The 25,301-nt window shown below is 33.4% G+C and overlaps 1 protein-coding gene across 2 annotated transcripts; it reads left to right on the top strand.

The window, feature by feature from the left end:
• Positions 1-19,211: 19,211 nt before the first annotated feature.
• LOC110659163 (RNA-binding KH domain-containing protein RCF3) lies at positions 19,212-24,725 on the top strand. Of its 2 annotated transcripts, XM_021817026.2 has the most exons (8): positions 19,215-20,273; positions 21,376-21,855; positions 22,144-22,392; positions 22,809-23,045; positions 23,832-23,911; positions 24,044-24,152; positions 24,237-24,363; positions 24,468-24,725. In XM_021817026.2, the coding sequence occupies exons 1-8, from the start codon at positions 19,593-19,595 to the stop codon at positions 24,485-24,487; spliced, it is 1,983 nt and encodes a 660-aa protein (XP_021672718.2). In that variant the 5' UTR covers positions 19,215-19,592; the 3' UTR covers positions 24,488-24,725. The 2 variants fall into 2 exon arrangements, 1 of the variants encoding a protein (XP_021672718.2); XR_009143570.1 differs by lacking the exons at positions 22,144-22,392; positions 22,809-23,045; positions 23,832-23,911; ... (1 more) ...; positions 24,237-24,363; positions 24,468-24,725 and having other exon boundaries at positions 19,212-20,431; positions 21,376-21,517.
• The last annotated feature ends 576 nt before the right edge of the window (positions 24,726-25,301 follow it).

Below are 25,301 nucleotides of genomic sequence, written 5' to 3'. Positions count from 1 at the left end.
TGATTTACTTCATGTTTATATGGTGATTTATGCACTTGGATGGGAAATTGTATATTGGTACGGCAATGTAATGTTGAAGAATGGTTTGTGGCAGCTTGTGGACACTTGAGGAATGGTATATATTGAAGGAAGAGTGGGCAGAATATTGACCTAGAAGGATTGATGATATGTATGTGAATGAATGTTGTAAAGTGTATGTAAAGTTTGTAATGTTTAGGTGTGGTTGTAATGGTATTTAGAAATTGTAATTGTGAATGATATTTGGTGTGTTGAGTGTGACACCCCTTATCCGACTACAGTGTAGCCGAACAAGTTATGCCACTCAGTGTGCCGAGCACTCTATTTTATCTTAATTCATTTTTATTCTTCCTTTTGAATATAGCTTGTGAAATATAATTTATTTAAGCCATTTATCGAAATTATAATTTATTTGAGGTTCCGAAAATTTTAAAGAAAATCCGGCGGAGTACCGGCTAAAAATGGAGAAAACCGTTCTTCGGATCCTGTTAAAAACACTTCCAATATTCACATTCAATCATTTCCAAACTCCAATATCAAAATCTCATCAATATTTCTCAATTTCAGTTCTCAACATTTGTCAACCATTCATTTCTCAATCATTCATCCATCTCATATGATACCATGCATATATCATAGATAAACATTCACTTTTCCATTTACAACCACACTTTACCTTATTTACATGAATATCAAAATATATTATATAAGTTCAAATACATATGAGAAAATAAAATCAATTACAAAATACTAAAATGACATCTAGCGTCCTACCAATGCACTTGTGACGGCGGTGAGGTGACATGACACTATGCGAGCGTGAACTGTCTTACGAATCGTGGTCTCGGCCCTCTGTCCAATCTTGGTACCTACAGCGTTGCAAAGCGACGCTAAGCATAAAGCTTAGTGGTGCAAATAATAAAATAGAAAGAAATAATATGCAAATAAAAATCATAATTTCTTAGCCATTGTGTTCATAAGAACTGAATAATTACCAACTTAATGTTTAGTCGAGGGCTAATTACGTTTTATGATATTAACTTCTTCATGCATTTTGTTTATTTATTTTCTTCATGACCTTGAGTTTCTTTGTATTCTATCGTAATCATTCCTAAAACTTAATTTTCGTATTTTCTTTAACAATCAGTTCAATTACAGTTATACTTTTCCATGCCCAAGTAACCTATCTTTGGGCATCGGATGGATAACGGGTTGGTTAACCTTGGACACCGCGGTGCCTCGGGCCGTCATACCATGGGACGCAGAACGTCAACCACGTATGCAGTCAGTATGGCTAAAAAGCCATGATATCACATAATTGGCATAAAAGCCATGAATACGGGCATAAAGCCATGAATACGGGCATAAAGCCATGAATACAGGGATAAAGCCTTTCCTTTCGCAGTACTGCTAAAACAATACCCTATTGGCATGCCAATCTATCCAAACCAATCACATTAGGCCTACTAGGGCATTTTGCACTTTTAAGTTTCACAATTTTTGAATTTCAAGTTTTCATGTCACTATTCATTTCATTAGTCAACTAAAATGTTGACTTTTGCATAAACAATAGGTACATTGGTTTTAGTACTCCCAACATACCACATTTTGTATTCAAAACTTGTTGGTTTTGGTCACTTTCTCAAAGCTTAGGTCATTTTGGCAAAATTGCCAATTTTTGGTTTTGGTGTCACTATTCACCTCATTGGTCAACAAAAATGTTGACTTTTGGATAGAAAATATGTACATTGACTTTGGCACTCCCAATATACCACATTTGGCATTCAAAACTTGTTGGCATTAAGTGTTAATACCATTTCTAAGTTTAAACCAACACAAGCAGAATTTTCAGTTTTGGTGAGTCAACTTCACTGTTCCATTGGACACTGTTACTGTTAGAATTTGAAGAAATGTAAAACATAAAAGTTGTTCCTTATTTTGTCTAGTTGAATTTACTTTTTTGAATCACTCCATTTGGAGTTTTGTAGCTCCAGATATGGCTCAAAAACCCAAGCTGTCCGGATATGCATTCTGCAGAAATTTACCATATCTACAGTGCATGAACAGTAACTTGAGTCACTTGGTTGAATGGGTTCTGGCCATAATTTGGGGTAGGTTCCTTCATGAAAGTTGTTTGTCTATGTCTTAACTTGTTGCTGTAAAAATTTCAGGCCAATTGACCAAATCTACAGTGAGTTATGGCCAAATGAACAGTTACTGTTCATTTTGTCCATTCTGCAGAGGCAGTTTCAGGGTTCCGGATTGGGGCCAAGTTTTGGTCCTCTTGCTTTGGTCTTTTGGGCATGGTTTCTTCAGCAAAAATGTGCCATTATAAGCCTAGTTTCATGTCCAATTGGCCAAACATCAATTGGACTAACACAGCCCAAGTTATGGCAGTGCAAAGGGACTGAATTTTCAGTCCCTATGCTGCTGTCCTAGGGCAGCCTGCAATCCTCACTTTGCAATCTCATTTTTCTGTCCATTTGTTGTTCAAATTACCTAAAATGGTCACTAATTGACCATTAAAATGCTCTCTAATAATTTCCTAAGCCAAGTCACATTTTCACCTTTCCAAACCCTAATTCAAATTCATGGTTTATGCCATGTATCTTAGTAACTACCAATGCATTGCTTATATGTTTATAACCTCAACATGGTTTCTATTTCACTCTAAGCTCATCAAATACTCCTACATATTCCTTTTCTAGGGCAGCCAACATTCAAGAGCTCATACACATAGGTTTTTGTTCATTTAAATTATAAGTCTTACTAAATTTCAAGTCCAAAATCATGAAATTTAAGAGTTTTATGTTTATAGTTGCACTAACCTCAACTTGAAGAATCTCCAAGCTTGCCAACTTTAATTTCTCTTCTCCCTTTTGCTCCCAAACACCTTAGCAAGCTTCTAGAATAAATTTTTGTGTTGAGAACTTGAGGAAATATGGTGGGAGTTTAGGGCTTCATGAGCTTGCCAAGCTCATCAATGGAGGGAGGGGAAAGTCACGTTTTGGTGAAGAAGAAGAAGAATGGCTGCTGCTCACGTTTTTCTTTCCCTTTAGTCCATTTTTTAGTCTCTTTTAAGTGTTTTAAAAATGCTTGTTTGAATGCAATTGGTGGGGACTTGTAAGTGACATCATAAAGATGTCATAAATTGCTTTTTATGGATTTTTCTTTCCTTTTCTTTTCTAATCATTTTCAATTCAATTTTCAACAATATTTATTCACATTTTAGATCATAATAATTATTTACTTAACTGGACAAGTCGGCCAAAAATCACCTCTGAAGGCGAAATGACCAAAATGCCCTCCGTTTGGCTTAACGGGTCAAAATTGTCTGTACCGATTGAAAAATTTTTCTAGGTATTTTCTTGGCATTCTAATGCCATAGGAACCTCAATTACCCTTCTCTGGAGTCCCAAAAATTATTTTATAATTTTTCCCCCGGATCTAGGGCTCCTCGTTGCGAAAACCGCAACTTCCCTCCGGTTACCCATCGCTTGGGCATCGGCTCGTTTTACTTGGTTGTATTTTATTTCTAAAATTTTTACTAAATGTTTCTTATTAATATTTGAGTTAATTATGGTTCCTGACTTTAGTTTAAATATTTTTTCGGACTTTCTAGTATGCGGACCGACAGGTCACGAGCGAATAGAATGTACGGAGTTGCTACGGGGAGGGTGTTACACTTATTCTGATTACAATATCCATTAGCAATTTCTAACAGTAACCTCCTTACCCTCATCTAGAGCAATTCCATTACTGCATCTTACTTTTACGTCCTCTTGCCTTACATTAAGTAGGCTCGCCAATTAGCTTTATAATTTATGGTGTGTTAGAAAATACTTTTCGTCGATAAACTCTTTCAAAACTAATTTCACTTATTATCACAGTCCTTATCTTAAGGGCTAATCACTAATGTGTCAAAATTTATTTCCCTGACCTCCTGTACAATAATACAAGGAGATTTCCTCCCGTTAGTGCATATTTATAATGTAATGTACTGTATGTATCAAACATTTGAGCAGTTGTAGTTACCGACATAAAGATTTCAAATTCACAGTTCGAAATTCACTTTAAAACCATTGCTCTGATACCACTAAAACATGTCACACCCTACCCCTCTGTAAGGCATAACATGCTCCCGTAGTATACCTAATGAATTACCAACTCCGTCTACTGATAACCCATTAAATACACTACAAGGGATTTTAAAAACTTTTCTTACTTCTTTTACAGTGGTGAGCACTATTTACAGGTGTTAAAAACTTTGGTGAATTGAAATGAAACAACTAACTCATTTGATTTATTTGGAATTTCTGTAAAAATTTTGGCAGAGTGCTATTTGTATTTTGGATAAACAGTTCTTCAGAAACACATAAAAGCATACTTCAATATATTTCCAAATCCCAACTCCAACATATTTTTCAACACAACATATTTAGCAATTAAAATCCACAGAAATTTTTCAAAGGTTGAGATAAGGAAATATAGTACAATTTGTACGAGCCAAAACAACTCATAATTATTTTACAAGTCAAATGTACAAGTTGGATTTACAACTGCTCAAAACCAACAACAAAATATACATACAGTGAATATACATTACAGTACAAAATGCAAAATATTGGTATACTCGTTATACCAGGTAATCCCTCGCTGGATGTACTAGCAGCCTAGTCTGGCACATCTATCTCTCTACTGCGGCGACAATAAAAGTTATCATTTGAGACAATGTCTCAGTGGTGCACAACATTAACCAAATACAATTTAAATCACAATTCATAAATCATGTAAATAGTGGATACTTAAAATCATAGTTAAATTCAAGACAGTAATTGTCAACAAGAATTTAAACTCCATTTGTCAATATCACAATAATTTTTCCATAAGTCAGATCATGTTTGAGTTCAAAAGACAATATATGTCAATGAGAGTTTAAATCCGTTTCACAATCTCACAATACATAATAACACAATTCGATCAAATAAGTGAAGAATACAGTGTTGCCAATCTATAACACAATTTAGGTCATGACACACGTTTTTCCATATATGCCGTGTTGTACACCACGACAAGACATGCTCACCCCAATAATCGAAATCAATGAGGGAGGAAGCTAGCTGAATAATGAGTACTCATCCATACTCACCTCAGACTGGGAAGTCAAAGAGGGAGGAACATAATCATACTCACCCCAGACTGATAAGTCAAAGAGGGAGGAATAATCACACTCACCCCATTAATGGAGGAGGAACATAGTATCAGTGTCATGCCAATTGTGAGTCAAAACAATTCCAAACATTTTATTCAAATGATCCGTAAGAATCCAATAAATTTCCAAAGTTATAATTTCATTCACAAAATGGCAACACAATTCGTAATTCACTTCAATTTCCACAAAAACCATTTACAGCGCTTTTCAATCAATAAGTATCCATCAAATACCATTCAAACAATTTTTCACAGTTTCAAACCATTCAAAATGTTTTTCAATCAATAAGTGTCCACCAAACACATTTTCACAATTTAAAACAATGATATGCAAATAGTCAATATTTATTTCCATTGAAAATAATTCAAAAGAAACAGTTGTTGTGCACAAACACAATTTAAAACAATAATATACAAATAGTCAATATTTATTTCAATTGAAAATTCAAGAGAAATAGTTGTTGTGCACAAACCTCTGATATTTGTCTCCTGGTCTTGACTCAGTATTTCTTTCCCTTTTGCTGAGTCCTTGTTAACTGAGAAACACAATTTGAAGTGTGTCAGTGCTAAATTAAACTGTCTCTATCGATGGTGTTTGGTAAATAATGCACTGAACTCAATTATTCACTTAATCACCTAATATACCGACCCTCGTTGCGTTTTAGGTAAATTAGGTTTTAGTGTCGTTAATATGTCACATTCGATAGGGTTTTAGGTTTGGTACGTTTTGCCAAACTCGTTTCCTTGTTTAGTGCATTTTAATGCAACTTGCTGGATTTCGGGATACTGGTTTGACCTAGCCGGACGGCCTAGTTCCCTCGGTTTTCGGGCTTCGGTCAAAACTACAAACTTGTAGATCTATGTCTTATTGCACGCGGGGCAAAATTTTAGGTCAATCCAAGTTAAGTAGACCAAGTTATGGTCATTACACTATTGCTGGTCAAATGGTATCAATTTAGGTCAATTTTTGGTCAATTTGGTCAACTCTGGTTCGGCCAGTTTTTGGACCCGAACTTGTGCAAGTTGTTTGACTTGCTTATGGTCATTTCTGGGTTTTGGTGTCTTTATAAGACTTGTAGGTATGGGTCTTAACTATTCATGGTTAAAATTTCAGGTCAATTGGACCTGGTTTGAGTGAGTTATGGCCTAAATACTCACTGCTGCCCAATTGGTCATTTTTCAGGTCCTAATTGCACCTAATCCGAATTGGTCAAATTTTTAGGTCACCTTGCAAGCAGAATTTTGGCATGGTTTCTCAATGAAAGTTGGCACATTTTGTGCCTAGTTTCACCCCAAATTGGTCTCATACCAATTGAGGTTACAAATTCAAGGTTATAGGTTAAAATATACACTGCCCTCAATATGCATTTCACACCCCAACTTCAAACACATTATTTACCTTGCAAGGTTTACTTCCATACCCTACCAAACTGTTTTGGCACATTACCAAAAACATTTTCTACATTACAATAGCATTATTTTGGGCAGATTCCAATCACCCTCAACACACCAAATATCATTCACAATTACAATTTCTAAATACCATTACAACCACACCTAAACATTACAAACTTTACATACACTTTACAACATTCATTCACATACATATCATCAATCCTTCTAGGTCAATATTCTGCCCACTCTTCCTTCAATATATACCATTCTTCAAGTGTCCACAAGCTGCCACAAACCATTCTTCAACATTACATTGCCGTACCAATATACAATTTCCCATCCAAGTGCATAAATCACCATATAAACATGAAGTAAATCACTAGGTTACTAAATCACCATGATCAACATTATTTCTCATCAATTATATGCATATTAAATCATCAAAAACGTGACCCCATGGCTGTCCAAAATGGAAACAACAATAACCCTTCAAACTCAAAATTTTCCTTCACCAAACTAACACCCATAACATGAACATAAACTTTAACAAAGAAATTCTCAAAAATGCAAACTTACCTTTGATTGTAACTTGCTAAACCTTCACCAAACTTCTCAAATTTGGTGTCAATATCTTCCTTGTGATGTGTAGACAAAGTTTAATGAAGACACTTGCATGGAAATATGGCTTGATCAATGGTGCATGAGGGCTTGTGTATGGGCGGCCATGGATGAAGCTTGGAGAATTTTTCATTCGGCCAAATGAAGTTTTAATTGAAGAAGAACATAAATGCAGAGGTATAGTGGAAGGAACCTGGTTTTTTAATACTTAATATAATGTTTAGTGGTCCACTAACATAATTAAAAGCATTTTATAAGTTTAACTTTCATTTATTCCACATTAACCCTTAATTCTTGTTATTTACTTTAGGTGCCACCAAATTAATTTTTCATTTTATTTTCTAAGTGTAATACTATTTATTTTTAATGGACATTTAGGTCAAAAGACAATTCGGGGTGTCAAATGACCATAATGCCCCTGTTCGGGTGGCATTCAGATTTTTCTGAACAATCGTATTTTGTCTGTTTTTCGATTTCTCACTTTTCTTTGTACTAATTATTTAATTTTTCTTTAATCTTTCTAATGAGATTAATTCTTCAATAAGGTTCTATTTATGTCCTAAAAATGTTTTCCAGGGTTCCCCGCAGTCCAGGGCCAGTCAACGGTCCACGCCGTGACTTCCCGGTGCGGTCACCCATCGTTAGGTTTCCCGGCTCGTTTAACTTGATCACATTTCTTTGCTATTATTTTTTCTTTGTTTTTCTTGTATTTTCTTTTCTTGTATTTCATTATTTTATGTCTCCTCACTCATATTAAAGTGTGGTTCTAGGCATCCTAGCTGTCCGGACAGCACTGGTCACCGGAACAGCAGAACGCACTACCGAACTTAGGGGTGTTACATGTTAAGCAAAACGGAGGGCATTTTGGTCATTTCGTCTTTAGAGATGATTTTTGGGCCAACTTGTCCAGTTAAATAAATAATTTATATAGCATAAAATATAAATAAATATTGTCCAAAAATTTAATTGCAATTAAATATACAAAAAATGGAGAGAAAAATGAAAGAAAAAGGATTTATGACATTATCATGATGTCATTAAAGTTCTCTCACCCAATCTAACATTGACACATGGCATAACTCTATTTAAAGAGATAGAATGAGCTGAAAAAGAAAAAAAAATTCAAAAACTCTCTTCTCTTTTCTCTCTTTGCCGTCACACACACCTCCACCATTGCCCTCCATAACCAAGCTTTACCCAAGCTTGATTTCTTGGGTTTTCATCCATTAAAACTTGAATTTCTCAACACAAAAACTTGCTACTACACCTTGGTGATCCTTTTGAGAGCAAAAAGAAGAGGAAAACAAGAGCTTTAGCAAGTGGGAAAATCTCACTCCTTTGAGGTTAGTGACCTAACCATGAATTTTACTTTAAATTCATGTTAAGGACTTTGAATGAGTGTAAATTACAAAGAAAAAAATTGTTGAATACCATTTGCATGTAAACCCTAGATTTTTGGTAGCCATGGTTAGGGTTTGATTATGTTGAGTTTAATGAAATTAAAAAACTATCATGGCTGCCCATAATATGTATTTACTAAGTGGATTGATGAAATGAAGTGAAAATGCATGAATGGTAATGTTTGAGTTAGGGTTTGGAGTGGGGAAATGGGATTTTGACCATGTGATGATGAAAATAGGTTTTAATGGTCAATTAGTGACCATTTAGTTCTGTTTAAATAAAAAATGAAGTGTGTTGAGTGATGGGATTGGGTTTGGTGTGGCTGCCATTAGAGTGACCTGCAGAATTGGACTTGAGTCCAGTAGGTTTTGGCAGCCATAACTTGAATTGTAGAGGTTCAATTGGTGCAAGGCCAATTGGACATGAAACTAGACACATAATGGCACAACTTTGGTGAAGAAACCATGCCCATAAAACCAAACCAAGTGGACCAAAAGCTTGCCCTAATCTTGGTGACTTGCAGTCTATTTCTACAGAATGACCAAATGAACAGTATTTGTTCATTTGGCCATAACTCAATGTAGAAAGGTCCAATTGACCTGAAATTTTGCCAACAATAAGCTGAGATATATACCAACAACTTTCATGAAGGAACCTAACCCAAATTATGACCAGAACCTATCCAACAAGTGAGTTGCAGTCACTATTCACTGCACTATAGATATGGTCAGTCCAGAAAAATTTCAATCTGGCCAGTTGTGATTTTTGGACCATAAATTAAGTTACAAAACTCCAAATGGAGTGATTCGAAAAAGAAAATTCAACTAGACAAAATAAGGAACAACTTTCATATTGATCATTTTGCCAAATTCCCACTACAAAAATGACCAATGGAACAGTAAAAATGAAGCATGAAAACTGAAAATTCTGCTTAATTAACATTAAGCTTAGAAATGGTATTGGCAACCAATACCAATAAATTTTAAATACAAAATGTGGTATGTTGGGAGTATTAAAACCAATGTACCTATTATCTATGTAAAAGTCAACATTTTGGTTGACTAATGAAGTGAATAGTAACACCAAAACTTGAAATTCAAAAATTGTAAAACTCGAAAGTGTAAAATGCCCTAGTATACCTAACAAGATTTGTTTGGATAGCTTGGCATGCCAATAGGGTTCTATTAGCAGTACTGCATATGGCTTCATGCCATTCTGTGTTTCATGGCTTTCCCATGACATTCTGTGAAATAATAGCCTTTGGCTATGTTATTTGAGTTGATATACTTACGTTTTAACCCTGATTATTATTACAGCTTATTAGCTGTTCTGTTGCACACCGGGAGACACAATGTGACTGATGGTGTGATGGTCCGAGATACTTAGTATCCAGTGCAAATTTACCCATTTATCCAGTCCAGTCAACTAGTATGGGTTACTCGGGCAATGATAATAAACCTTACCAAAGTTTAATCAAATAATAATGAAATTAATATCAGAAGTTAAGTCTACCAAAAATGTAAATACACATTCTGCATATTTGTTTCATTTTATGTTATTTTATATTATTTTATATTGTCATCACTAAGCAGAATTGCTTAGCGCGTCGCTTTTGCCATGCGCAGGTACTGAAGACCTAGCTGGGGAGCCCAGCTGACATCAGACGGGGTGAGCCTTCAGAGCTGCATCCGGGGTCCAGAGTCACCTCACATCTGCATTGCATATGGTAGGACATTAGGACTATAGGTGGCCCTTTTGTATTTTGCATTTTGTATTAGTTTGGATTGTAACTATAAACTCCTGTAATTATGTATTAATGTAAATATATGAAATTTCATATTATTGAGGTTTTTTGCATTATGTTTGTTGATAAATGAAATGTTGAGAATTATTTGTGAATATGCTTCAAGTGATGAAGTGAACAGAAAGGTTTTGAAAATAGTATTGTGATTTGATATTGAGATTTTTGAGATTGACTTGAATGTGTATAATGGAGTTTGGATTTAGAAATTATTTTGGAAGTATTTTTAAACAGGTTCAGAAGAACAGTTTTTCCAATTTACAGCCAGCACTCTGCCGGATTTTCTATAAAATTTGTGGATAAATTCAGATTTATCAAAAATTGAAAATAAATGAATTAAAAGGGATAAATTGTAATAGAAACATAAATTGGTGCTCCGGCACACTGAGTGGCATAACTTGCTCGGCTACACTGTAGACGGGTAAGGGGTGTCACATTTTAGTATGTAATTAAATGTAAATTATTGTAAATGTAAATTTGAGAATTCATTTACTTGAATAGTTTTGTAATATAAATTTTGAGTCTTGTAATTAATGAAATGTTTCTTTATCATGAGATTAGTTTGAAAATGAATTGATTGTTTATTGAGAATTGAATTGTGAATTGAAATGAAGTTATTGGAGTTGTATTTGAGAAAACATATTGGGAGCATTTTCTTTTGCAGGATTGAAGAACTGTTTTCTCAAAATACAGCCGGCACTTTGCCGAAATTTTGAAAAAATTTTATAACACCAGATTTTAATCGATGATTTAAATTTCACGAAAATTGTTTTAAAATCCCTTGTAGTATATCTAATGGGTTATCGGTAGGCGAAGTACGGTAATTCATTAGGTGTACTACGGGATCATGTTACATCTTACAGTGGAGTAAGGTGTGACAAACTCAATACCAAACAGAGCTTTAGTGGAGTTTGGAAATTTATTGTATTTGATGACATGGTGTTAAAAATTATAGAAAAATAATTAATTTTAATTTAATGATATTAAAATTATCTTCAGAATGATTATTAGACCCAATAAAGCTAATAAAAACGAAAATTAGAGAGGGAATGTCATGCCTAATCAGCCGGCTCAGATGTTGACCATATGGGCTTAATCATTGTGACTTTCCTTTTATACGTATATGTTCCACCTTTTAAAGAAAGAAAAAAGGTTTCTTCAGTGAATTGCACTTTGGCTGTAACACCCCTCACCCGACTACAGTGTAGCTGAGCAAGGCGTGCTACAATCGGTGCCGGGCACCTTAACTTATCTTAATTTATTTTTTTAATAATTTGGAATTCGTTTAATTTAACATCAATTATTTTTCGATGGAGAAACCAGCGGAGTTTCTCCTATTTTATTATCGTTTGGCATATTTCAATATTCACCTGTTTGAAATTCAACAATATTTTCAAAATAAAATCTTATCCATGCATTTCCATTCATACTCAATTCATATGTAAACAATCTCAAATTACATAAGCAAAATTTTCAAATTTCCTTAATTTACATAATTTATAAAATAATTACAAAATTTCATAATTTACATGATATATAAATTAATTACATATGAAAAAACTAATTAATTAATTTACATCGCATTCCTATTAATTACCTGTTCATAATATACATTACAATACAATATCTAAGCATTTTATACAAAATATAAAATATAATATATATGGGCCCTATCTACATGCATTGCTGAGGAGATGACAACCTTGAATACTTCAGACACTTCTGCAGATCAGAACTCCCAAAATTCCCAGTAAAACGTCCATTGGGTTCTAGCTTCAGTACCTGCGCGAAGGAAACAATTCCATCGCGCTAAGCATTGCTGCTTAGTGGTGCAATTATAACAATAATATACAAATAAAGATAGAAACAAAATTCGGATAATTAAGATTTATTTATACTTCACATGCGGTTTCTAAAATTTAATATATTATATCCTAATTTAGTTCTTTGGAAGTGTTTATTTCGCCAATATACAGTAATAATGTACAAAGAAAAATGATCTAAAAATAATAAATTTATGCTTATATTATTATATAAGTCACATTTGCAATATTTATTTATGTTATAATTTTCTTTGCTAATCTTTTAGCATTTTCTCAATACTTGCTAAGTTGTCTCAGATTATCTCATAATAAGTAAATTTTAATATCGGTCCAGTTCATTTCGATTCTTTCTAATAAATAACTATTCTAATTTATTTTAGGTCATCTTACTCATTTATTTTATTTAATTTCTAATAGTTTTAATTGCTAATATTCTTAACTTATTTCAATAAATTTCATTGCCCAAGTAACCTATGACAGGTTGACTAAACTAGATAACGGGTCGTTGGCACTGGACACCGCAGTGCCTCGGGCCGTCATACCATGGGACGTAGGACGTCAACCACGTATGCAGTCAGTATAGCTAAAAAGCCATAATATCACATAATCGGGCATTAAGCCATGAGTGCAGGCATTAAGCCATGAATACGGGCATAAAGCCATGAATATAGGCATAAAGCCTTTCACAGTACTGCTAAAACAATACCCTATTGGCATGCCAAACTATCCAATCTGACACACATATCTAGGCAATACAAGGGCACATAATATTATTAAATATTAATATATTGTATTTTATGACTTCATTATTTCATAATAATTTTCAATCATAATGTATACATTCATTTGATCATATATATGATCATAATTCACATCAATTATCCTTTTATATCATTGTACTCAAAGTACTTTTCCTTTCTACGATAATGAGAACTAATGTCTCATTCATACATTAATATGGTTCATTTATTCATTCATTATGTTATTCATATTAATCACAATTCAAAACAATGGTTTACATGTACCATTGTATTCAAAACATTTTTCCTTTCTCATTTATATATTCAAAAATCTACTTATGTAATTACAAATTTTATATTTCAAGTTGAGTTACTAACATTTTATGAATTCTATTTGTGATGGGCATATAAGCCCTAACTATCTATTCAAATCAATTAGGTGACTTACTTTTCATGTTTCAAGCAATCCATGAACATTTCATGGATTTCAAATTTATGGCCTTAATTTCCCTTTAACAATTTTATCTAGGATGCATAGTCCACATTTGTCATACAATTCTAAGCATTTAAGCTTATAATTGGTTCTAGGTCTTCATCTTAGTTTGCTAATCATTTTGATTACTATTCACCTTAATAGTCAATCAAAATGTTGAATTTTTCATACTTAATGGATATGTTAATTCTAATTACACCAAGATCCCAGATTTTGAGTTTTACATTTGCTAGTATTAATTGCCAATTGCAATTTAAAGTCCCCTAGATGCATTTCTAAATTTTTCAGTTTTGATTACCTAAGTTTACTGTTCCATTGGACAATTTTACAGTGGAAATTGGGCTAACTTTTCTTCATCAAAGTTGCTCCTTATTATGTCTTCTTTAATTCCCTTTTTGAATCACTCCATTTGGAGTTTTGTAGCTCAAGTTATGGCCATTTTACCATAACTGGCCGGAGTGACCTGTACCCAGAATTTTTGGGCAATTTGGTTCTGCCAGATTTGGTGACCTAAGTTTGGTTGGCAATTTGACTAGGTTATAGTTAGAATTTGGATTTGTGTTCTTCATGAAAGTTGTAGGTCTATATCTCAGCTTTCTGCTGGTAAAATTTCAGGACAATTGGACCTTTCTACACTGTGTTATGACCAAATAAATAAATATTGTTCATTTGGTCATTTTGCTTAGGCAGAATGCAAGTCACCCGGATTAGGACAATTTTTAGGTCAACTTGGTTTGGTTTTCTGGGCAGGGTTTCTTCACCAAAGTTGTGCCATTATGTGTCTAGTTTCATGTCCAATTAGCCTTGTACCAATTGAATCTATACAACTCCATTTATAGCTGCCCAAACATGTTGGACTCACATCCAGACCTGCAGGGCCACTCAAGGCAGCATACCATTTCAGGTCAACTTGGTTTGGTTTTCTGGGCAGGGTTTCTTCACCAAAGTTGTGCCATTATGTGTCTAGTTTCATGTCCAATTAGCCTTGTACCAATTGAATCTATACAACTCCATTTATAGCTGCCCAAACATGTTGGACTCACATCCAGACCTGCAGGGCCACTCAAGGCAGCATACCATTTCAATTCCAATACCACAATGGTCTCCAATTTAAGGTCAAAATTCATCAAAAGGTCACTAATTGACCATTATAACTTCCATTTACCATCAATATGGCCAAACCCTAATATAGCTCAAAACCCAAATTTTCAAATATCCATTCATGCACATACATCAATTCAACATACTTAATGATGTTTAAGTCTCATACTCATGTTCAAGACCACCCATATACAACTTAAATTCATTCAAAATTCATCAACACTTCCATCACTTAGGCTGCCAAAAATTTTAATTGGTCCATACATGGATATGTTCTTTTAATTTCATGAATTTCTAACTAAATCCATATACCTAACTTCAAATTTAAATAAAAAAAAATGGAGAGATATGGCACTAACCTCACTTGTGTCCAATTTGCCCTTGCCTAAACTTCAATTTCATTTCACTTCTTGGCTGCCACTATCTTCCTCAAGGTGTGGGATCAATTTTTATTGAAGTGATCTAGGGTTTTTAAGGTGAAATGGTGAGTGAACTCAAGCTTGGTGGAGCTTTAATGGTGGTTTCTTTCTTCTCTTTCTCTCTTTTTTCCTTTGTTACCGCTGATTGGGGAAGATAAGTGCAGATTGATTTTTCATTTTGTCTCTTTTTTATTTATTTTTTATCCCTTTTAAGAGGCTTGTCAATTTGTGATTGGGTGGAGAGTGTTTAATGACATCATATGATGTCATAATTCCTAATTTCTTTCATTTTTCTTTTATTTTCTTTTCTACTCATTTCCAATTTAATTTTTAGCAATATTTATTCATATTTTAGATCAAAATAATTATTTAATTAACTGGACAAGTCGGTCAAAAATCATCTCTGAAGACGAAATGACCAAAATGCCCTCCGTTTGGCTTAACAGACTAAAATTGTCTGTACCGATTGAAAAATTTTTCTAAACCTTTTCTTGGCATTCTAATGCCATAGAAACCTCAATGACTCTTCTCTGGAGTCTTAAAAATTATTTTATGAATTTTCTCCATGGCTTAACAGGGCTCTTAGTTAGGAGAACCGCAACTTCCCACTGGGTTACCCATCGCTAGGGTATCGGCTCATTTAACTTGGTTGTATTTTATTTCTAAAATTTTTTCTAAATTTTTCTTATTAATATTTGAGTTATTTATGACTCCTCACTCTAGTCTAATTATTTTTTCAGACGTTCTAGCTGTCCGGACCGACACCGGTCACCGAAAAAATAGAATGTACGTAATTGCTACAGTGAGGGTGTTACATTGGCATGAAATGAAAGTATAAGTGCCTAATTATTGATATATCTATTATTGATATTTATGGTTGTTTTGTTTTTATTATGATATTAAAATTATTTTAAAAATTTATAGAACTTTAAATTTAAATTTTAATCAAAATTTAGTAAACCAAATTAATAAATGAATAACTTATATATTTGTATTAATATAATTATGTCATTTATATATAATTTAGTGGTATTAGAGTCATATTTATAATTCTAATGTTTCAAATTTGAATTCCAATTGAAATCAATTGTGATAAAAAAATTATAAAACAAAAAATTAACAACCATGATCTCTATATGTAGATTATACTTTAATCTTTATTATAAAATTATGAATTCTTTTATTATATTTTAATTTTTTATTAATTAAATTAGATTACGAGTTAATCTTAAAAATTTTAAATTAATTAAACTTTAATTCTTAATTTTTCTTATATTATATAAATTGCTTTTGTTACTTAAAATTCTATGCCTTTCATTGGTGGGAACTTAATAATAATAATAATAATAATAATAATAATAATAATAATAATAATAATAATAATAATAATAATAATAATAATAATAATAATAATATTATTATTATTATTATTATTATTATTATTATTATTATTATTATTATAATACCTTGTAGGATAAATTTCTATTGTAATTACAACTTTTACCTAACTAAATACGTAATTTTTTTTTTTATATGGAACACCAAAAAGATGTTGAAACTTATGAACAAAGCTCAACATTCTTATTTGTCATTATTTGGTTATAATTGAATAATTAAACTAAATTGATCTGATTATTTTAGTAAGAACGAATTCATTTCGGTTTGAATTTTGGTTAGTAATTCTATTTTTTTTTTATTTGGCTACTGATTTAATTATCTTTTGATACGGTGGTCGAATTAAGCAAAATAAATGAATTTATATTAGTTAATCTATTAATTATGTTTTTGTTAATAATATATTATTTATAATTATTATTTTTATAATTTTTTTGTCAATAATATTTAATTTGTAATTACTCTTTTAATAATAATAATAATAATAATAATAATAATAATAATAATAATAATAATAATTATTATTATTATTATTTTAAAAAAATAAAAATAATATATATATATATATATATATATATATATATATATATATATATATAAAAGGAGGGTGGATGCCTGGGATGCCCAACGTGGTCCGAAAGGATAATAATAATTCTGGGTCTTGACTGGACAAGCTAACTTTGCTTTCATATTTGTACTGTGTATAGATATATGGGCATGTGTTGGCTTCTACTAGTTATATATAGAGGTAGCTGTTGATCAAGATAAAATCTGTTACCCTAAGTAAATAGGGATAAAATCCTATGTTCATTTAATTGTTACCAATGAGCTTTGGTTCAGAATTTAAAACTTAAACTTTTAAGATATTAAAATTATTTTTTAACTAATATATTTCAAATTTAAATTTTAATTAAATTAATTAAAAAAAAAATCTCTTCTTCACTTTTATTTATCAAATTTAAATTTATTAAAAATAAAGGTAATAATTCATTGATACAAATATGGCATGATTAATTAATAATATAAAAAATCTAAATATAAACACCAACTTTTTGTTATACAAATTATATGATATAATAAAATTAATATTAAATTATATCGAATCAATTCATTATACAATTTATTTAATATGATTTTATAGGAAAAATTAATTTAATATGATTTAATATAAATTGATATATTTAATATGATTTAGCATGACTCAATAATAAAATAACTCATTTAATATATTTTCACATGATGCAATACTTTTAGTCATTATAAAATAATATATTACATAAAATCGATATTAACTTTAATTATAAATAAATTAATAATATATAAAAATATAAAATCTAAAGATCAATATTTCATTATTTAATTAATTAATATTTTAATTAAAAATTAAAAAATAATAAAATAATATAATTTTCAAGATGTTACATAAATTCATCAATTAAATAAATTTTAATAAAAAACACAAACTAATTCTAATAAAATAACAAATTTTTAATATAATAAATAATTAAAATTTCATTTACTAATTAATTTATTATTTTATAATAATAATATCATTTGCAGGTTAATCGATTAAAATGAATTATTAGGTTATGGGTAACATGCAATAAGATAGTAAAGTATATTATAAATGTGTTACTTTAAGCTTGCGCGATACAATATGATTATTGGCTTATCATAGACAAATTGACATAATTTTTATACAAAGGAGGCTAATCATAATTTTTTTTTTGGTCGTAATGTAACATTTCATAGATTGGAATAAATGACTTGGGCCCAATACAAATTAGAGGATTCAAAAAAGACCAAGTCTACAAATATAAGATCATGGTCTACAACTCAACCTAAACTATAAAAAAAGAAATGACCCAAGACCCAATAAAGAAACTCTAGCTTGGGATTTGACCCAAGTAAAAGGATCCGCTAGACTGAGGAGGAGCACCTGCCACCATCGAATGAAGCATTTCAAGGTAAACAAAGAGAGTCAAAGGAAACCATCGTTCCAGAAAAAGGCCCATTGCTACAACAATTCTAAGAGCTCAAGCAAAGCCGAAGAAGTACCCAAGTAATAGCGGTATGGAGAATGACAAAACCATGGAGAGGGAAGTGGTAGATCAACTCAGCAATAGTCGAGGGTGGAGGTGGTAGGACTATTCGGTGACTCACTCGTGCTTTTCAGGATGGCCATTTGATTCTGCCAACTCATGGACCCAACGAGTTACCACCAACACACACTTTCCGAATTGTTTTGTTAGATCTTAACAAAGTTGAATCAATGATCTGAGCTCTCCAGAGTCACCTGTAAATCATAAACAAAGCAAAGAAAGGAAAAACACAGAAGCAAGGCAGCCCAAAAAAACTTCAAAACAATTAGATTTCGGCAAGATCAAGTTTTGAAATTCTATCTACATCCTAATTAAGTGGTGGGAGGGAAACACACGACTAAATCAGGGGAGGGAGGACTTCCTCTATCTGAAGAGGCAGAGAAAGGTTTGACAACATGAAAGAGTAAAAGATTGTCACCCTAATCGACGAAATGAAAGGAAGGCAGAGGATGTTCTTTTTTTACAGAATAGAGAGAGAAAATAACTCTAATTCTCTATTTTAATGCTTGTAAAAATAATTTTTATTTTCATGTTGTATTTCTATCGTATTCTTTTGTTTATAACGCAAAACAATATTATTTTGAACAATAAAAGTAAATTGGGAGTGTACAAAAAAGATTACCCATTCTTACCGTTAGTATTAAAAAAAAACCCCAAAAAAGTTACCCAAGAAAGAGTAGAAAACGATAAAGTTCCAATTACCACACGGTCCAAGCAATGAAACCCCCAATTTCCTGCTGACCAAACACACAAGCGAAGTAGTGGCTTAAATAAATCTACCAGCTATGCTCACAGTAATCAGTACTCAACACTCTCTTCTTCTTCTTCTTCTTCTTCTTCTTCGTTATCAGCTTCTGATTCTTCTTCTCTTCCCTCATTAGGTTTTCTGCTCTCAGACTCAAGAATTTTCTCTCTCGTTCTTTGTCTACTTTCCCAAGAAACAAACAGAGAAAGCCCCTTACAGTTTCTGACTTTGGGACCGTGAATCTTTGGACATTTTTGAGACTGACAAGAAGATACAAAGAAAATCAAAGACCTGTAATCTCGTTGAAACCTTTGCTTTTGCTGATTTGAGATGGAGAGATCTAGATCTAAGAGGAACTACTACTACGATCATCAGGACTATGATAGCGAAACCACCATGGGCAGGACCAAACCCAGGTACAACAATCACCAGTACAACCCCAATACCCAACGTCATCGTGGCGGCAGCACCACCATCAACAACAACCGCCCATCCAAGCAGCAACAGGACCCGTCCTTGATGGTAACTACCACCTACCGCATTCTCTGTCACGATATAAAAGCCGGTGGTGTAATCGGCAAGTCTGGCAGTATAATCAAGTCCATTAGACAACACACTGGTGCGTGGATCAACGTGCACGAGCTGATCCCCGGAGATGAGGAGCGAATCATCGAGATATCCGATACTCGGCGGCGGGACCCGGAGGGTCGGATACCGGCTTTCTCGCCGGCTCAGGAGGCGTTGTTCTTGATACATGATAGGATTCTTGAAAGTGATGCTCAGTTTCCTATGAACGGCGGCGGTTATGGGAATGAAGAGGATGATTATGGGGGTAGAGGAAACAGAGTGGCTACAAGGTTGGTAGTGTCGAGAATGCATGTCGGTTGTTTGTTGGGTAAAGGAGGGAAGATAATTGAGCAAATGAGGATTGAGACAAAGACCCAGATTAGGATTTTGCCTAGAGATCATACCTTGCCCCGCTGCGTTTCCATGTCTGAGGAGATTGTTCAGGTTTTCTTGACCAACTTTACTATTACTATTGGCTATTGCTGCTACCCGGACTTTTCACTAAAAATTTATGACTTCACTTGTGAGCTTTGGTGAAACGGACTATTTCAAGGGGGTTACCGGGTTACTGCCTCACTTTAATGTCTTCATCTTTAAATGCAGTGAGTTAGTCATTTACAATGCTTGGCAGTTGAACAAACTTTATACAATACATGAACAGATGATGACTTGAAACCCAAATGAATCACTGGTTTGAAGAATTTATAACTTCTTTATTTCTGGATACTTGAAATTTGACCTATTTAAAGGGCAACTACTCTAATACGAGCAGTCATAGATTTGATGTGGGCATAAGAATGGTGGCTGGTGCTGTTTTCTAATACATTTTTTTAATTCCTTCATTGGAGAACCACTTGTTACTTAACTTGCCATGAAAGGTTGCTTGATTCACTGTCCATGATTTGAATAATACATTTCCTTGTCTGCATCATTGCTGTTTGTTGGTGATTTTAACTTATATATATGCCTTTTGAGGCTGCTTGGGCACATATCTTCTTTCTAATCACTCATTGATGTAAAAACATAATATCCAAACCTTAGGAGTCCCTGATTGATAAGTTCCATTGATGCGTTTCACCGGGGATCGTGGTTTGATACAACTCATTGTGAAGTTTGTTTAGAAATTCATTCCAAAATGTTTGCTCTACACACATCTGTAATTTAAGATACATTTGAGCTTGGCTTAAATTGAAGTTCCTGCTTTAGCCATGTCATGGAAAGGCTAATACAGGTAATTCGGGCATTGATATTCCTGTGAATTATTATGATAGGGAAATTAGATTCTTGACTGCATGAATTGGATATTGGTTTACTATCTTGATCCAATTGATTTTGCTATTAATTGCATGGTATGATGTCTATAATGTTACTCTTTTTTTATTACTTAGACAATGTAGGGCTTTAGAAGTATAGGAGTTTTTATTTGCTTGCCTTTATTACCTCTTGGAGACTATTTTTTGTTCTAGCAAATAGAAACCTATAGAGAATGATGTCAGTTGAAAATGATCATAATGAGTGAGCCTTGTGCATTTTGTTTCCCAAGCAGGTTGTAGGTGATGTGAATGCAGTGAAAAATGCTATAGCAATTATTTCATCTCGCTTGAGGGAGAGTCAGCATCGTGATCGAAGTCAGGGAAATTTCCATGGGAGACTACACTCACCAGATCGATTTTTCCCTGATGATGATTATATTCCTCACATGAATAACACAGCACGTCGTTCATCTGTCGATGGGCCTTCATTTGGATCACGAGCATCTGCTACAAATTACAGAAGCAGTAACTATTCCTCCCGACAATCCGGTTATACAGTTGATGGTGGGGTTACCATGAATGACAGTGCACAGACCTTTTACGGTGAGGACCTTGTGTTTAGAATGCTTTGCCCCACTGACAAGATTAATAAAGTTGTTGGAGAGACAGATGGCATTGTAGATTTGCTTCAAAATGAAATCGGTGTAGATGTAAAGGTTTCTGATCCTGTATCTGGGTCAGATGAGCAAATTATTATCATTTCATCTGAGGAGGTATTTACTGTCACTTATCTCTATGTAATGGGGCGGTTAGTAGTCAATGCTGCCTATAAAGCTCTGAATTTTACTTTGCACAGTGTTTTAGCTGTGACTGTTATCATTTAACACACAAGGCACGAGCTATTTTCTTCTTTTCAAATTAAGTTTGAAATTTCTTATATTATTATATTTTGGAATTTGTATATTTTCACTTTGAATTCTTAGTGCCTCCAATTTCCCCCACCCCAGAAATTTCCTTTTTTGGAAATTCTAACATATCTTTTGATTTGCTTTTGTATGCAGGGTCCTGATGATGAGCTATTTCCAGCTCAAGAGGCGTTGTTGCATATTCAAACTCGTATTGTTGATCTTGTTCCAGATAAAGACAATATAATAAAAACTAAGTTACTTGTCTCTGCCAGTGAAATTGAATGTTTTGAGGGAAGAGATGGATCATTATCTGAGATGGAGAGATTAACTGGTGCAAAAATACAGATCCTGCCAAGGGAAAAACTTCCTGCTTGTGTATCAGGGGCTGATGAGCTGGTACAGGTATGCACTTAATATGATGTGTAAATGCTTTTGAAGCTGAAATTATTAGATAGTGTTTAGTGTCATTGAAGAAAATCATCTTCTGAATGCTATATTCAGGTTTTGATAGAGTTGAGTATCATATGTGATTGGTGGTTATGAAGTGATTTCTTGATGAATGGATTCTATAGCTGATCCTCTTTAGTGTTTATGGAATGCTTGAAGAGAATCATCCTGATGCATCCTTCATGTGAATATTTCTGTTTATCATGATTGTGATGTGTATTTACATCTTCAATTGGTGTGCTACCAGTTGAAATACTTGTGCCAGAAAAAGAAGTATTGGAAATCTCATGAGGCTCAAGTATCTACGAGACTTGTAGAGAGAATCAGTTATTATCTCTGCTGTTTCTGAATGGCATTGATATTCTATACAGATTGAAGGGGAAATAAAAGCAGCACGAGATGCTCTTGTTGAAGTTACGTCAAGGCTTAGGAGTTACTTGTACAAGGAGTTCTTTCAGAAGGATACACCACCGTCTTCTGCACTGAGAATGGAGTCTGCTTCTCCAAAGAACTTAACCCCAGCTCGTGACGGTCATAGTGGAGGTGAACCCCCTGCTGCAACCTATCAGAATGTGCAGTCTGCTGTAGCAGTGGCACAACAATCAAAGGTTATTCTTTTCCATGGAAGCTGTTCTTTCTGTTTCATATTTCTTTTTTTTCTTGATTATACCATGTATACTATTTTTACTGGCTTTTCTTGTTCGCTTGTTCTGCTATTGAGAGGATAAGAATAAAACAACTAGCCAACCTTAACCTTAATCCACCTCATGAAAGATTTTCAACTAATATAAGTTGTTAAATTGGATGAAAACGGCTGAAAATGGATGAGTTCTATTAGCTTGCTAGACAAATGATTGAAGCATTACTGATTTGTTTGCTATGGCAGATAATTGCCAATGTGTGTTTTATATCAGATGGCTCACTTTTGTGTGCCTGCTGGATCTTGTTCTTATCTTTTAAGAAGTTACTTGCATTTTATGGGATGTGACCTTGTTTGTCAAATGATTGCATAAGATAATGGTCTTCCAAACTAACAGCACAAAGAAAAGAAGGGGGGAAAAGGTTGATTAGGCTCAGAAAGAAGATAATGATGCTGCAAAATGCTCCCCCACCTTTTTTTTGTTAAATTCTTGAGAAAGGGGCAACTGTCCTACTTTAATGTAGTAATTAAAACAATGGGGATTTGAGGTTTTAGAAAAAAAATCTGCCCACTTTCCTTTATATCAGATTTTAAAAGGTGAGAAGTCAACCTTTTCATTTTATTCTTGAGAAAGGGGCAACTTTCCTACTTTAAGGTAGTATTTAGAATAATGGGGATTTCAGATCTTCAAAAAATGTGTGCCTACTTTCCTTTATTTCAGATTTTTAAAAGGTCAGAAACCATCATTTTGTAGGATGCTGGAGGATCTGGCACTGAAAAAGTGAAGCAGAATGACAGTGAGCGCCGTGAAGAGGTTCCCACAGCAATAAATAGGTACCTGATTCAGCTTTATTTAAATGAATTGAGCAACACATTATTTATTATAGTATTGCTGCTATTGTTCCATGCATCATAAGAAGGCATTATTTTCTCAACTTTGTAACATATATCTTCATTTTCTGTTAGAATCCCCAAACCACTTGTCACTAGGAGTACACTTGAAATTGTCATACCAGACCATGCAGTTCCCAAGCTTGTAACAAAATCAAAAAACAAGCTTTCTCAAATAAGTGAGGTGAGCCTACACTTGCTGTCATTTAGCGACTAATTTTCAGATCTTGCCTCCAATAATTTCTGCATGACTACTTTTATGGGACAGTTATCTGGAGCCAATGTAACTCTCCTAGAAGATAGACCAGAAGTGACGGAAAAGATCATTCAAATATCAGGTACTCCAGAGCAAGCAGAGAGAGCTCAGAGCTTGCTTCAGGGCTTTATATTGAGTAGTAAGTCTCCCTCCATCTTTGTTTCTGTGCGACTGCATTTGTGCTCTTACTGCGTGGTGTCCTTGCTAATTCAAATGAAACTTTTCTCTTTGGCCTTAATTCAGCACAAGAAGATGGACCTTAAGCTAGTATACGAAGCGGTTGAGCTGTCTAGAAATGGAAAGAGCCTCTCATATTTATTTGGAATCTAATTTCCTAAACGTACAACCCTGGAGAGTGAATTGTCTCTTAATTAGGCATGGAATGTTTTGCATGTCTTGTCTGTTATAAATATAAATTTTCAAAACCAGTGTTCCAATGTAAATAAAACTCAGTGAGCTCTGCCTTTGTTTCAATGCAATGCTTCAATATTCCTGTATCAATCTGAGATTGCAGTTTTATTATTAACTTCTACAATTTCTTCCTGTCCTAGTGTAAAATTTTGAAGTTGATTTTGCTTGAATTAGTGGCCTATTGTTTTGGTTTGCTAGCAATGGCTGGAGTTTTCTAAAGGCCAAACCTTCCAGGAAACTTCCAAGAATTTCCAGCTCTTGTTAGTGGGTCAGTGAATTGAAGTTGCTATCTGCAGGGGGCCAGGGTTTGAAAATATGTTTTGTTTGGTGCTTCAGTTTTACCCTTGCTTAACTTGAGTAGAATTATTTTCAGGATTAAGTACTTATGTATGGTCACGTGTTTGGTTCAACTGAAATCATACAGAACACAAATCAAATATGAACAGAAATCAAGAGCTCTATAATAAATTTTGTTTAACATTCCCATTTCAATTTCATTTAAAATAAAATCACTTCAACTTCAATTGAAACTAGTGAAAATATTGAATCAAATCGATTTAATTTGATTTTTTTAGTTCAATTATTCGGTAAATCAGTTCAGTCTCGGTTGGTGATTTTGAAAATTTTTGGTTTTTTGGTTCAATTTGAATTTTAAAGTTAAAAAAT

This window comes from Hevea brasiliensis, chromosome 2 (genome assembly GCF_030052815.1).
Source record: "Hevea brasiliensis isolate MT/VB/25A 57/8 chromosome 2, ASM3005281v1, whole genome shotgun sequence".
In the NCBI taxonomy this organism is placed as follows: Eukaryota; Viridiplantae; Streptophyta; class Magnoliopsida; order Malpighiales; family Euphorbiaceae; genus Hevea; species Hevea brasiliensis.
Note: the sequence above shows the minus strand (reverse complement) of the source record. Positions and strands in the feature narration are given on the sequence as shown.